At 47.1% G+C, this 12,156-nt stretch overlaps 1 protein-coding gene across 1 annotated transcript in view; it reads left to right on the top strand.

Moving 5' to 3' along the window:
- LOC108528581 (PRAME family member 20) overlaps positions 1 to 7,481 on the top strand; it is an 18,174-nt gene extending 10,693 nt beyond the window's left edge. Inside the window, exons 3-4 of the mRNA XM_017870444.1 lie at positions 4,602 to 5,183; positions 6,920 to 7,481. Of these exons, the coding sequence (XP_017725933.1) occupies positions 4,602 to 5,183; positions 6,920 to 7,481 (1,144 nt within the window). The remainder of the gene's footprint in view (positions 1 to 4,601; positions 5,184 to 6,919) is intronic.
- Positions 7,482 to 12,156: the final 4,675 nt, after the last annotated feature.

Raw genomic sequence — 12,156 nt, 5'->3', positions numbered from 1 at the left:
ACCAAAAAAAGTCCAGGACCAGATGGATTCACAGCTGAATTCTACCAGAGGTACAAGGAGGAGCTGGTACCATTCCTTCTGAAACTATTCCAATCAATAGAAAAAGAGGGAATCCTCCCTAACTCATTTTACAGAGAAGTTTTGTCCTGTGGGAAGGCTTAAGGGTAGAACTTGTACTAGGGCCTGCTTTGAGGTTTTGAAGGCTGTTTCTGCCTCTGGTTCCCATCCTACTAGATGAGTATATAGAGGGATTACTGTCTCATTGATGGCCCTAGGTCTCCACTGACCATTTGGTTTTTACACTCCTAGAATTGGGGTGTTGCAGGGACTGCTGCATTTTCTTACTAAGCCTTGAATTTTAAAATGTCTAACAATATCCTGCAATCCTTTATGAGCTTCAGGCCTTAAGGGATATTGCCTTTGAAAAGGAAAAGTGTTGGGTTCTTTTAGCCTGATTTGGACTAGGCGGGCATTTTTCACCCTTCCAAATTGTCATTCCAATGCCCAGACTTCAGGGTTGATTCCCTCCTCAAGTAGAGGACAACAAATGGCTAACTTGTTCCCCATATTCATATAGATAATAGCTCCAGCTTTGGCTAATATGTCCCTCCCTAATAAGGGTGTGGGACTTTCAGGCATAACAAGAAAGGCATGTGAAAAGAGCAAAGTCTCCCAATTACAACTGAGGAGGCGGGAGAAATACCTGGTTACAGGTTGTCCCAGGATTCCTCGGATGGTAATGGACCCTGAGGACAGCCATCTAGGGCAGGAGATTAACATTGAGAAAGCTGTGCCAGTGTCCAGGAGGAAGTCAATTTCCTGGCCTTCAATGGTTAAACTTACCCAGGGCTTAGTGAGGGTGATGATATGAGCTGGCGTTTGCCCCAGGTGCCCTCAGTCCTATTGTTGGATCATCTGGTTGGGGGCTTCTGGACCAGAGAACCTTTGTCCTCTGGGGCAGTGTGCCTTCCAATGATTGCCTTGGCATAGCGGACATAGGTGAGGGGGTGTCTTGTTTCTCATTGGACAAATGTCCTTGCAAACCACACTGATAAAAAGCCTTATCAGGTGATTGGTCTGCTCCATTTTCTGTCCTCTCTGAACCACCAAGGTTTGTTTGTCTGAGGACCATGACTAAGGCTATGGCCTTTCTCTTATCTTGCTTTTCCTTTTTGAACTGTTCCTCTTGGTCCCTATTATAGAACACCGAGGTTGCCAGGTTTAATAAAGCCTCCAAATTTTGTTCAGGGCCCCGGGCTAATTTTTGGAGTTTTCTCCTGATATCTGTGGCTGATTGGGTAATAAACTTAGGATCAATTGACCCTTGAGGGAGTCAGGTGACAAGGGAGTATATTTTTTTAAGGCCTCCCATAGGTGTTTGAGGAAAGTAGTAGGATTTTCTTCCTTTCCCTGAGTTATGGTGGACATCATGGAATAATTTATGGGGTTTTTCCCATTTCTCCTTAGTCCTTCTAGAACACAGGTCAACAGATGTTTGCGACTCCAGTCCCCATGATCTGAGTCGAGGTCCCAGTGGGGATCCATACTGGGGATGGCTTGCTGACCAGTAGAGAATTTGTCCCTTTCTTCAACTGTCATTCTATCATTTACTTGACTAAGAGACCAGGTATCTCCAAACTCTCAGGCTGCAGCTAAAGCCACATTTTTTTCATTAAAGGCCAGGGTTTGATCTAACAACAGCATGATATCTCTCCAAGTGAGGTCAAAGGTTTGCCCTGGACCCTGTAGGACATCTATGTACCTATCAGGAGCATCTGAAAACTTCCCCAGGGATATCTTGATCTGCTTTAAATCAGAGAGGGAGAAGGGGACATGTACCTGAATTGCCAAATTCCCCTCCCCTTACAGCTTGAGGGGGTCATAACTGATAGCCTGGGGTGGGGTGTTGTGGTCCCTTGGAGATTTCTTTGCTTGTTTCCTTCTGGGTGGGGGAGATTAGAGGAGGCTCATCATGAATAGGAAGGGGAGCTGTAGGGAGGTTAGGATATGGGAGTAAGCTGAGAGGTCCTCCTGTGGAATATAGATTGCAAGCTTTGCATAGTTGTGGATTATCTTTCAGTGAACAGAAAGCTTGGACATAAGGTATTTCACTCCATTTGCTTTCCCTCTTACAGGACAGGTCAAGCTGCAGGATAGTATTATAATTTATACTTCCCTCTGGTGGTCATTTTTCCCTCTCAGAGAGATAATAATGGGGCCAGGCTGTAGTGCAGAAAAAAATAAGCTGCTTCTTTTTCAGGGTTTGTAGGTCAAATTGGTCCCAATGACTTAGAATGTATTTCAAGGGTGAGCTTGTTGATGCCTGAGTGTTTCCTATCTAAAACAGAAAAAAACCACCTGCAGTTTTGGTCTGTTTTTTCCCCCACCCAAGAACCCACAATGGTCCCTGAACCCTGCTGTTCGGAATAGTTGTACTCACCGAAGCAGCAGCAGAAACATCTGCTTTCCTCCTGACCACAAAGAGGACCGAGGAAGGTCGGATTTAGTGGCCTTTACCAATGCATTCTCAAATACCTGCACCCTTGCCATTCCTCTTAGACCACAAAGAGAACTGAGAAAGGTCGAATTTAGTGGCCCTTACCAACGCATTCTTGAAAACCTGCTAATTAGTCCTAAGCTTTTTCTCCTGTTGATATTGGGACCTTACCCTTGTCCTATAAAGATGATATTTCTCGAGTGGAGGACCATACCCTGAGGGAGGGAAGGGATCTCCAGGGTTGGAAAAGTGATGCCTTTTGTCCTCACTTCTCATCATATGACTAGGAAGGCTATCCCCCTCAATTTTGGAGTCTATAATTTTTTAGGCTCCCTATATCTTAGCTTCAGGAATAGCCTTTGTTAGACCTGCTAGTCTGACGAGGGATCCTAAAATTCCAGATTGTCCCCCCACAACAGGGCTTTGGGAAAAAATTGTCTTTCTGATTGGTAAGCCCAGGTGCCTAAAGAAGGGAACAGTGTCCCGAAATTTATATTAGAAATAATCCTTATAGAAGAAACTAGAAGAGCACCAGGGACAGGAAGTGGTTTCTAGATGCAGGACTAGCCTCAGAAAAAGAAGTGGGAGGAAGTTTGTCTGACAGGCATTAGGACCCAGGAGGCAAGGGTCACGATAGATAGGATAGATGGGCAAGTCTCACTTGGGCAATGCAACTTTGAGAGCTCCGCTCATGGCTTCAGGGTCAACCAACTTTTTTGTTGGGACCCTGGAGCTGAATGGCTTTCCTCTCTGTTGACCCTGGGCTCAGCCCAGAAATGCAGGAAAAGTAGAAGCTGATTTCAGGCAAACCAGTGCTTCCAACTCCGAAGAGTCAGGAGATGTTAGAGGGCCCTTTCCCAGAAAGCCTGACACCCATGTCTTTAGTCCAGCAGCTGCACTAGTCGCTTTTAACCAGCTGATAGGTGCCCAGTGATTAGCCCTCAAATTCTAAGGAAAAATAGGACAGAATAGCAAGTAAAAGGGGTCTGATGGTACTCATCATGTGGTGAGATCCTGGACGGGCCCCCAAGATTTGTCCGTAGTTGGTTCCTGTCAGTGGGTTTGTGGTCTCACTGACTTCAAGAATGAAGCCGCAGACCTTGCAGTGGTTGTTACAGCTCTTAAAAATGGCACAGATCCAAAGAATAAGCAGTAGCAAGGTTTATTGTGAAGAACATAAAGACAGTCTCCACGGCATGGAAGGGAACCCAAGTAGATTGTTGCTGCTGGCTAGAGTAGCCAGCTTTTATTCCCTTATTGTCCTCTCCCATGTTCCATTTCTGTCCTATCAGATTGCCCTTTTTTCAATACTCTCCACTATTGGCTACTTTTAGAATCCTGCTGATCAGTGCATTTTACAATCCTCATATAAGACATGAAAGTTCCCCAAGTACCCACTCGACCCAGGAAGGCCAACTGGCCTCACCTCTCAACATGGTGAAACCCCAAATCAGTTAAAAATACAAAAATTAGGCCGGGCGCGGTGGCTAAAGCCTGTAATCCCAGCACTTTGGGAGGCCGAGACGGGCGGATCACGAGGTCAGGAGATCGAGACCATCCTGGCTAACACGGTGAAACCCCGTCTCTACTAAAAATACAAAAACTAGCCGGGCGAGGTGGCGGGCGCCTGTAGTCCCAGCTACTCGGGAGGCTGAGGTGGGAGAATGGCGCAAACCCGGGAGGCGGAGCTTGCAGTGAGCTGAAATCCGGCCACTGCACTCCAGTCCGGGCGACAGAGCGAGACTCCGCCTCAAAAAAAAAAAAAAATACAAAATTAGCTGGGCATGGTGGCAGACACCTGTAATCCCAGCTACTTGGGAGGTTGAGGCAGGAGAATTGCTTGAACCCAGGAGCTGGAGGTTGCAGTGAGCTGAGATTGTACCACTGCACTCCAGCCTGGGAAACAGAGGAATAATTTATCTCAAAAAAACAAACAAACAAAAAAAACTGGTGGAACTGGGCAGGATTCAAGGGTAAACCAGTGTGGAGAAAAGTCAGAGAGAGGGAGAAGAAGCAGGGAGGAGAGGAGCTGATATCCAGGATGTGAAGTATAAGTTCAGAAGTAAGTCCTTACATTCTCAGCTTCTCTTCTATTTTTCCACAGGAGGTGGAAACTTCAAGTGCTGGATTTACAGGATGTCAGTGAGAACTTCTGGATGGTTTGGTCTGAAGTCATGGTCAGTGGGTGCTTACCAAATGATATGTGGAACAGAAAACCAGTGCAGGACTGTCCAAGGATGAGAGAACAGCAGCCCTTGACAGTGTTCATAGACCTTTGCCTCAAGAACAGGACTCTGGATGAATGCCTCACCTGCCTCTTTCTATGGGTCAAGCAGAGGGAAGGTTTACTACACCTGTGCTGTAAGAAGCTGAAAATGTTGGGAATGCCCCTCCACAATATCAGAAACATCCTGAAAACAGTCAACCTAGACTGTATCCAGGAGGTGGAAATGAATTGCAATTGGACACTACCTGTCCTGGCAGAGTTTACCCCATACCTGGGCCAGATGAGGAATCTTCACAGGCTTGTCCTCTCTGATGTGGATGTCTCTCGCTACATTTCCCCAGAGAAGAAGAAGGAGTTTGTTACCCAGTTCACTTCTCAGTTCCTCAAGCTGCGCTACCTCCAAAAGCTTTATATCAACTCTGTTTCTTTCCTTGAAGGCCACCTGGACCAGCTGCTCAGGTGAGGGAGGGTGGTGAGCTTTCTCTGCAGAAAACAGCAGAGCCTTTCTTGTTAGAGTGGGCATCTACTGTGAGCCCGCCTATGAGGATGTAACAGTAAAGGGGACACTAGAATGTCAGTGCATTTCCCTGTTGGAAGCTCTGTCCTGAAATGGGTATCACACATTCATCCCAGTGAAGACAGAAGAATCAGCTGGGGTAGATGCTATAGAGAGGCTGCCATGCTAGGAAACTAGCTACTGGAGGGTTCAGATTTAGTGAGGGTGCATTTGTGAATTCTTCCTGAGGATGTGTGTCTAAGTTAAGATGATGAGAAACAGGCCAGGGATGCTGGCTCATGCCTGTAATCCTAGCACTTCGGGAATCTGAGGCAAGAGGATAATTTGAGCCCAGGAGTTTAAGACTAGTCTGGGCAACATAGCAAAGACCCCTGCTAAAAAAAGAATAACTAAAAAATACAAACAAGATAATTTTGCTTTCTCTGAGATGAAATTTCACTTTTATCGCCCAAGCTGGAGTGCAGTGGTGTCATCTCGGCTTGCTGCAACCTCCGCCTCCTGGGTTCAAGCAATTCTCCTGCCTCAGCCTCCTGAGTAGCTGGGATTACAGGTGTGGGTCACCACACCTGGCTAATTATTTTTGGTAGAGGCAGGGTTTCACTGTATTGGCCAGGCTGGTCTCAAATTCCTGACCTCAGGTGATCCACCCGCTTCGGCCTCCCAAAGTGTCAGGATTACAGGCGTGAGCCACCACACCTGACCCAAAAACAAGACAATTGTTAAGAAGATTATAGGAAGTAGGGAAGTGAAGTGGGCACTGAAGAGGGGAATGCTCAGCAAACCTGCACATTTCAGAATATAAGCTCTGTGCTCAACAGCTTGGTGAACACGAATTACCCATCTCTAATTCCCTGTCCTAATGGTTGTTTTGAGTTCCAGGTAAATTAATTACCTGAGAAATGCATGATTCTGAAACAGAGGGTCAGGGAGCAGGCACAAAGAATGACGAAAGAGATAGATGGTTTGCTGATGACACAGGCATATCAGGGACGCCTGCAGCCTGCCCACCTCAGCTGATGTTGCATTATCCTGCCTGGATTTGTCCCTTCTGCCTGTGTCTCCACTGGGCTCCTGTAGCCCAGAGATGTGGTTTTTCTGCCTGACAGATGAGGAAAGGAGGCTTTAGGGATTCTGTGAACTTGATCCATTCCTATAAATGATGGTGAAAAGACTCAGCCTCAAATGGAATTTTTATTTCTTTTTCTTTTGAGACAGAGTCTCGCTCTGTCACTCAGGCTGGAGTGCAGTGGCATGATCTCTGCTCACTGCAACCTCCACCTCCTGGGTTCAAGCGATTCTCCTGCCTTACCCTCCCAAGTAGCTGGAATTACAGGCACCCGCCACCATGTCCAGTTAATTTTTGCATTTTTAGTAGAGACAGGTTTTGCCATGTTGGCCAGGCTGGTCTCAAACTCCTGACCTCCAGTGATCTGCCTGTCTCAGCCTCACAAAGTTCTGGGATTACAGGCGTGAGTTACTGCTCCGGGCCTAAAATGGAATTGACCTCGGTGGCAAAGCTCTTCATCACGCAGCATCCTAAGTGTTGACCATCAGACAATCAGAATGACCCTTGGCTTGGGCAAAATGGTCTTCGTCCTTCACCTTGACATTCCCCACCACCCTCCACTCACCCCTATAATTCCCCAGAACTAACTTCTTGCTCTCTCTCTCTCCCCAGCTGTCTGAAGACTCCATTAAAGATCCTCGCAATAACTAACTGTGTGCTTTTGGAATCAGACTTGCGGCATCTGTCCCAGTGCCCGAGCATCGGTCAACTGAAGACCCTGGACCTGACGGGCATCAGACTAGCCAATTTCAGTCTTGTGCCTCTCCAAGTTCTGCTAGAAAAAGTTGCAGGCACCCTTGAGTACCTGGATTTAGATGACTGTGGGATCGTAGACTCCCAAGTGAACACCATCCTGCCTGCCCTGAGCCGCTGCTTTGAGCTCACCACCTTCAACTTCCGTGGAAATCCTGTCTCCATGGCCACCCTGGAGAACCTGCTGTGCCACACAATCAGATTGGACAACTTATGTCTGGAGCTGTATCCTGCCCCGCGGGAGAGTTATGATGCTGGTGGTACTCTCTGCCGGAGCAGATTTGCCCAACTTGGGGCTGAGCTGATGGGGAGAGTGAGGGACTTAAGGGAGCCCAAGAGGATCTTGTTCTGTACTGACTACTGCTCTCGCTGTGGCAACAGGTCATTTTATGACCTGGAGTTAGATCAGTGCTGCTGTTGAATACCTGCCTATTTTGGTAGATATATCAAATTCATTTTTCTGGACACCTGAAAACTAAATCTAGGCCTTTTCACACCCAGGCTGGAGTTCAGTGACACGATCCCCGCTCACTGCAACCTCTGCCTCCTGGGTTCAAGCGATTCTCTTGCCTCAGATGCACCCACAGTAATGCTGCTTAAATATTTCAATGACACATTTTAAAAGTTTCATCGGCCGGGCGTGGTGGCTCAAGCCTGTAATCCCAGCATTTTGGGAGGCCGAGAACGGCGGATCACGAGGTCAGGAGATCGAGACCATCCTGGCTAACACGGTGAAACCCCGTCTCTACTAAAAAATACAAAAATCTGCCGGGCGAGGTGGCGGGCACCTGTAGTTCCAGCTACTCGGGAGGCTGAGGCAGGAGAATGGCGTAAACCCGGGAGGCGGAGCTTGCAGTGAGCTGACATCCGGCCACTGCAGTCCAGCCTGGGCGACAGAGCGAGACTCCGTCTCAAAAAAAAAAAAAAAAAGTTTCATCTAGGCTGGGGACAGTGGCTCATGCTTGTAATCCTAGCACTTCAGGAGGCTGAGGCGGGCGACTCACAAGGTCAAGAGATGGAGACCTTCCTGACCAACATGGTGAAACCCCATCTCTACTAAATATACAAACATTAGCTGGACATGGTGGTGCACGCCTGTAGTCCCAGCTACTCAGGAGGCTGAGGCAGAAGAATCACTTGAACCTGGGAGGCGGAGGGTGCGGTGAGCCGAGATCGTGCCACTGCACTCCAGTCTGGTGACAGAGCGAGACTCTGTCTCAAAAAAATAAATACAGGCTGGGCACGGTGGCTCACGCCTGTAATCCCAGCACTTTGGGGAGGCTAAGGCAGGTGGATCACGAGGTCAGGAGATCGAGACCATCCTGGCTAACACGGTGAAACCCCGTCTCTACTAAATACACAAAAAATTAGCTGGGCGTGGTGGCGGGCGCCTGTAGTCCCAGCTACTCGGGAGGCTGAGGCAGGAGAATGGCGTGAACCCAGGAGGCAGAGCTTGCAGTGAGCCGAGATCGCACCACTGCACTCCAGCCTGGGCGACTGAGTGAGACTCCGTCTCAAGAAAAAGAAAAAAATAAATAAATACAAATAATCCGTCTCAAAAAAAAAAACATCTTTTTGGGGAGCTGGGTCAGATCGATGAGAGATTTTCTCATAATGCCCCCCCTCTGGAGCCCTATGAAGGAAGAGCCTCTGGGAGGCGCCAGCACTTGACTTGTTCCCTGATGACTGGCAGCCCTTCTTGAATTAAACTGGTTGTAGCCAGTAAAGACAGCCACACTCCATTTAAGCAAAATATTAAAACTATACAGGCATCAAACACTTTTTAAATATTTCCATCTGACATTTAAAAAGTTTCATCTTTTTGGGGAGCTATGGCCAGATCGATGAGAGATTTTCTCATAACGCCTCCTCTCTCTCTATCAAAGAAGAGACTGGTGCAGCATGTTTTGGAATCGCACATCATCCAAGGGTGGAGAACGATCAAGTGCCTGTGGGTGATGAGTGACCTCCCTGAAGAGCCTCAGGTTCCCTGTAAAATGAGGATGATGATGTCCAACAGCTTATGGGACCCTGGTAGGATCTAATAAGATGGTTCATGTTTAGGGCTTGGCATGGGGCCTGGCATACAGTAAGATCAATACATCTTGTTCTTTTTTCTTTTCTCAGCAGAAGTCCCAGCATTTTCCATTTTCTTTTCTTTTCTTTTCTTTTTTTTTTTAAGACAGAGCATCGCTCTTCACCAGGCTGGAGTGCGGTGGCGTAATCTCGGCTCACTGCAATCTCCGCCTCTTGGGTTCAAGCCATTCTCCTGCCCAATGCTCCCGAGCAGCTGGGACTACAGGCGCACGCCACCATGCCCGGCTAGTATTTGCATTTTTAGTAGAGACGGAGTTTCACCATGTTGGCCAGGATGGTCTCAATTTCCTGACCTCGCGATCCGCCCCGATAGGCCTCCCAAAGTGCTGGGATTACAGACATGAGCCACCGCACCCAGCCGCATTTTTCGTCTTTCAATCTCACCTCTGATTCCTGGTAACAGGGAGGCAACAAGAACCCAGGGCATGCAGTGGGGCTCAGGTTGTAGACGCCGCCACAATTTCATCATGATTCCTCCAAACAGCAGAGCCGCTGGAGCCAGCAGGCGGCAGGGTGGGCAGTGCAGGACTGGATTCATTTCTAGTGATTGTTAAGATCAAAATTTCCAATCCATGGGTCTCGACTGCCATCTGCTGGTAGATCAGACCAGATGGTGTAATTTAGGGTTGCAAGAATTATATTTTATGGTATTTTTAAAATTTTACTATTATGTAAATACTATTTTAGTATAAATATTTGTGTTGTCATTTATGTATATTAAAGATATAGGACTTCTAAATGCAATGTAATATTTTAAGAATGGTTAACAACCGGGCGCGATGGCTCACGCCTGTAATCCCAGCACTTTGGGAGGCCAAGGCGGGTGGATCACCGGGTCAGAAATTCGAGACCAGCCCGGCCAAAATGGTGAAACCCCATCTCTACTAAAAATACAAAATATTAGCCAGGCGTGGTGGCACACACCTGTAATCCCAAGTACTCAGGAGGCTAAGGCAGGACAATCGCTTTAACCCAGGAGGCAGAAGTTGTAGTGAGCCGAGATCATGCCACTGCACTCCAGCCTGGGCGACAGAGCAAGACTCTATCTCGGGGGAAAAAAACAGTCTGGGCGCAATGGCTCATGCCTGAAATCCCAGCACTTCGGGAGGTAGGCGGATCACCTGAGGTCAGGAGTTCGACACCAGTCTCGCTACATGGAGAAACCCTGTCTCTACTAAAAATACAAAAATTAGCCAGGGGTAGTGGCACATGCCTGTAATCCCAGCTACTCGACAGGCTGAGGCAGGAGAATCACTTGAACCCGGGAGGCGGAGGTTGCAGTAAGCTGAGATCATGCCATTGCACTCTAGCCTGGGCAACAAGAGCGAGACTCCATCTCACAAAAAACAAACAAAAAAAAAGAATAAAAAAATGGTTAACTTAGTTTGCATTCTCAAAACGAAAAAGATTTTTAAAACTAATTTTAAAGACACTGAACAATAATCGTTTATTCTTTAAAATATACTTAGAATAATACAATTTTAGCACTGGAAGGAAGCATTACAGGTTTTTTTAAATATTGAGTTTATTTTATTTTATTTTGAGACCGGGTCTCACTCTGTCATCCAAGCTGAAGGGCAGTGGCATGATCACAGCTCATTGCAGACCTGACCTCCCAAGGCTCAGGTAATCTTCCTGCCTCAGCCCACCTAGTAACTGGAACAACAGGCGTGCACCATCATGCCTGGCTTATTTTTGTATTGTTAGTAGAGACCAGGTTTCACCATGTTGCCCAGGCTGGTCTTGAACTTCTGGGCTCAAGCTATCCCAAAGTGCTGGGATTACAGGTATGAGCCACTGTGCCCAGACTTCAGTTTGTTTGTTTGTTTGTTTGTTTATTTATTTTATTTTATTTATGAGAATGAGTCTCCCTCTGTCGCCCAGGCTGGAGCACAGTGGCACGATCTCGGCTCACTGGAACCTCCGCCTCCAGGGTTCAAGCGATTCTACTGCCTCAGCTTCCCAACTAGTTGGGATTACAGGCATGCACCACCATACCTGGCTAAGTTTTGTATTATTATTTTTATTTTTAGTAGAGACAGGGCTTTGCCATGTTGGTCAGGCTGGTCTCGAACCCCGGACCTCAGGTGACCCACCTGCCTTGGCCTCCCAAAGTGCTAGGACTACAGGTGTGAGCCACCGTGCCCGGCCTATTATCATTTATTTATTTATTTATTTTTATATATTTATTTTGAGATGGAGTTTCACACTTGTTGCCCAGGCTATAGGCAATGGTGCTCTCTCTGCTCACTGCAACCTCTGCCTCCAGGGTTCAAGCAGTTCTCCTGCCTCAGCCCCAGAGTAGCTGGGATTAGAGGCGCCCACCACAATGCCCGGCTAATTTTTTGTATTTTTAGTAGAGACGGGGTTTCACCATGTTAGCCAGGCTGGTCTCAAACTCCTGACCTCAAGTGATCCACCTGCCTCAGCCTCCTAAATTGATGAGATTTCAGGCGTGAGCCACCACACCTGGCCTATTATTTTTTTTATAGCAGTTTTAGGTTCACAGAAAAACTAAACAGAAAGTTCTCATCTACCCTCTTCCCCCTTCAATATAGAGCATCCCCACAGGATCAACACCCACACCAGCGCAGAGCATTCGTCACAGTCAATGAGCCACATGGACACATCATTATCACCCAATGTCCACAGTTTACATGAGGGATCATTGCTGGTTTTTACATTCTATGGATTTTAATAAAGGGATAATGACATGTATCCACCATTAGAGCATCATGCAGAGTAGTTTTGTTTCCCTAAAAGTTCTCTGTCCTCTTCTCATTCATCCCACTGTGCTCCCAGCCCATGGCAACCACTGGACTTTCTACCGTCTCTATAGAAAAAGGCAAAAGTCTTTTCTGGAACATCTAACAGAATGAGTCTTTTCACATTGCCTTCTTTCACTTGTACAGTAAAATCATGCATTTAGGAAACTTTCTTTGATTTTTTTGTTTTTTGTTTTTTGTTTTTTTTTGAGACGGAGTCTCGCTCTGTCGCCC

The sequence above is a fragment of the Rhinopithecus bieti genome, unplaced genomic scaffold, assembly GCF_001698545.2.
Source record: "Rhinopithecus bieti isolate Rb0 unplaced genomic scaffold, ASM169854v2 scaffold_5710, whole genome shotgun sequence".
Lineage (NCBI taxonomy): Eukaryota > Metazoa > Chordata > Mammalia > Primates > Cercopithecidae > Rhinopithecus > Rhinopithecus bieti.
Note: the sequence above shows the minus strand (reverse complement) of the source record. Positions and strands in the feature narration are given on the sequence as shown.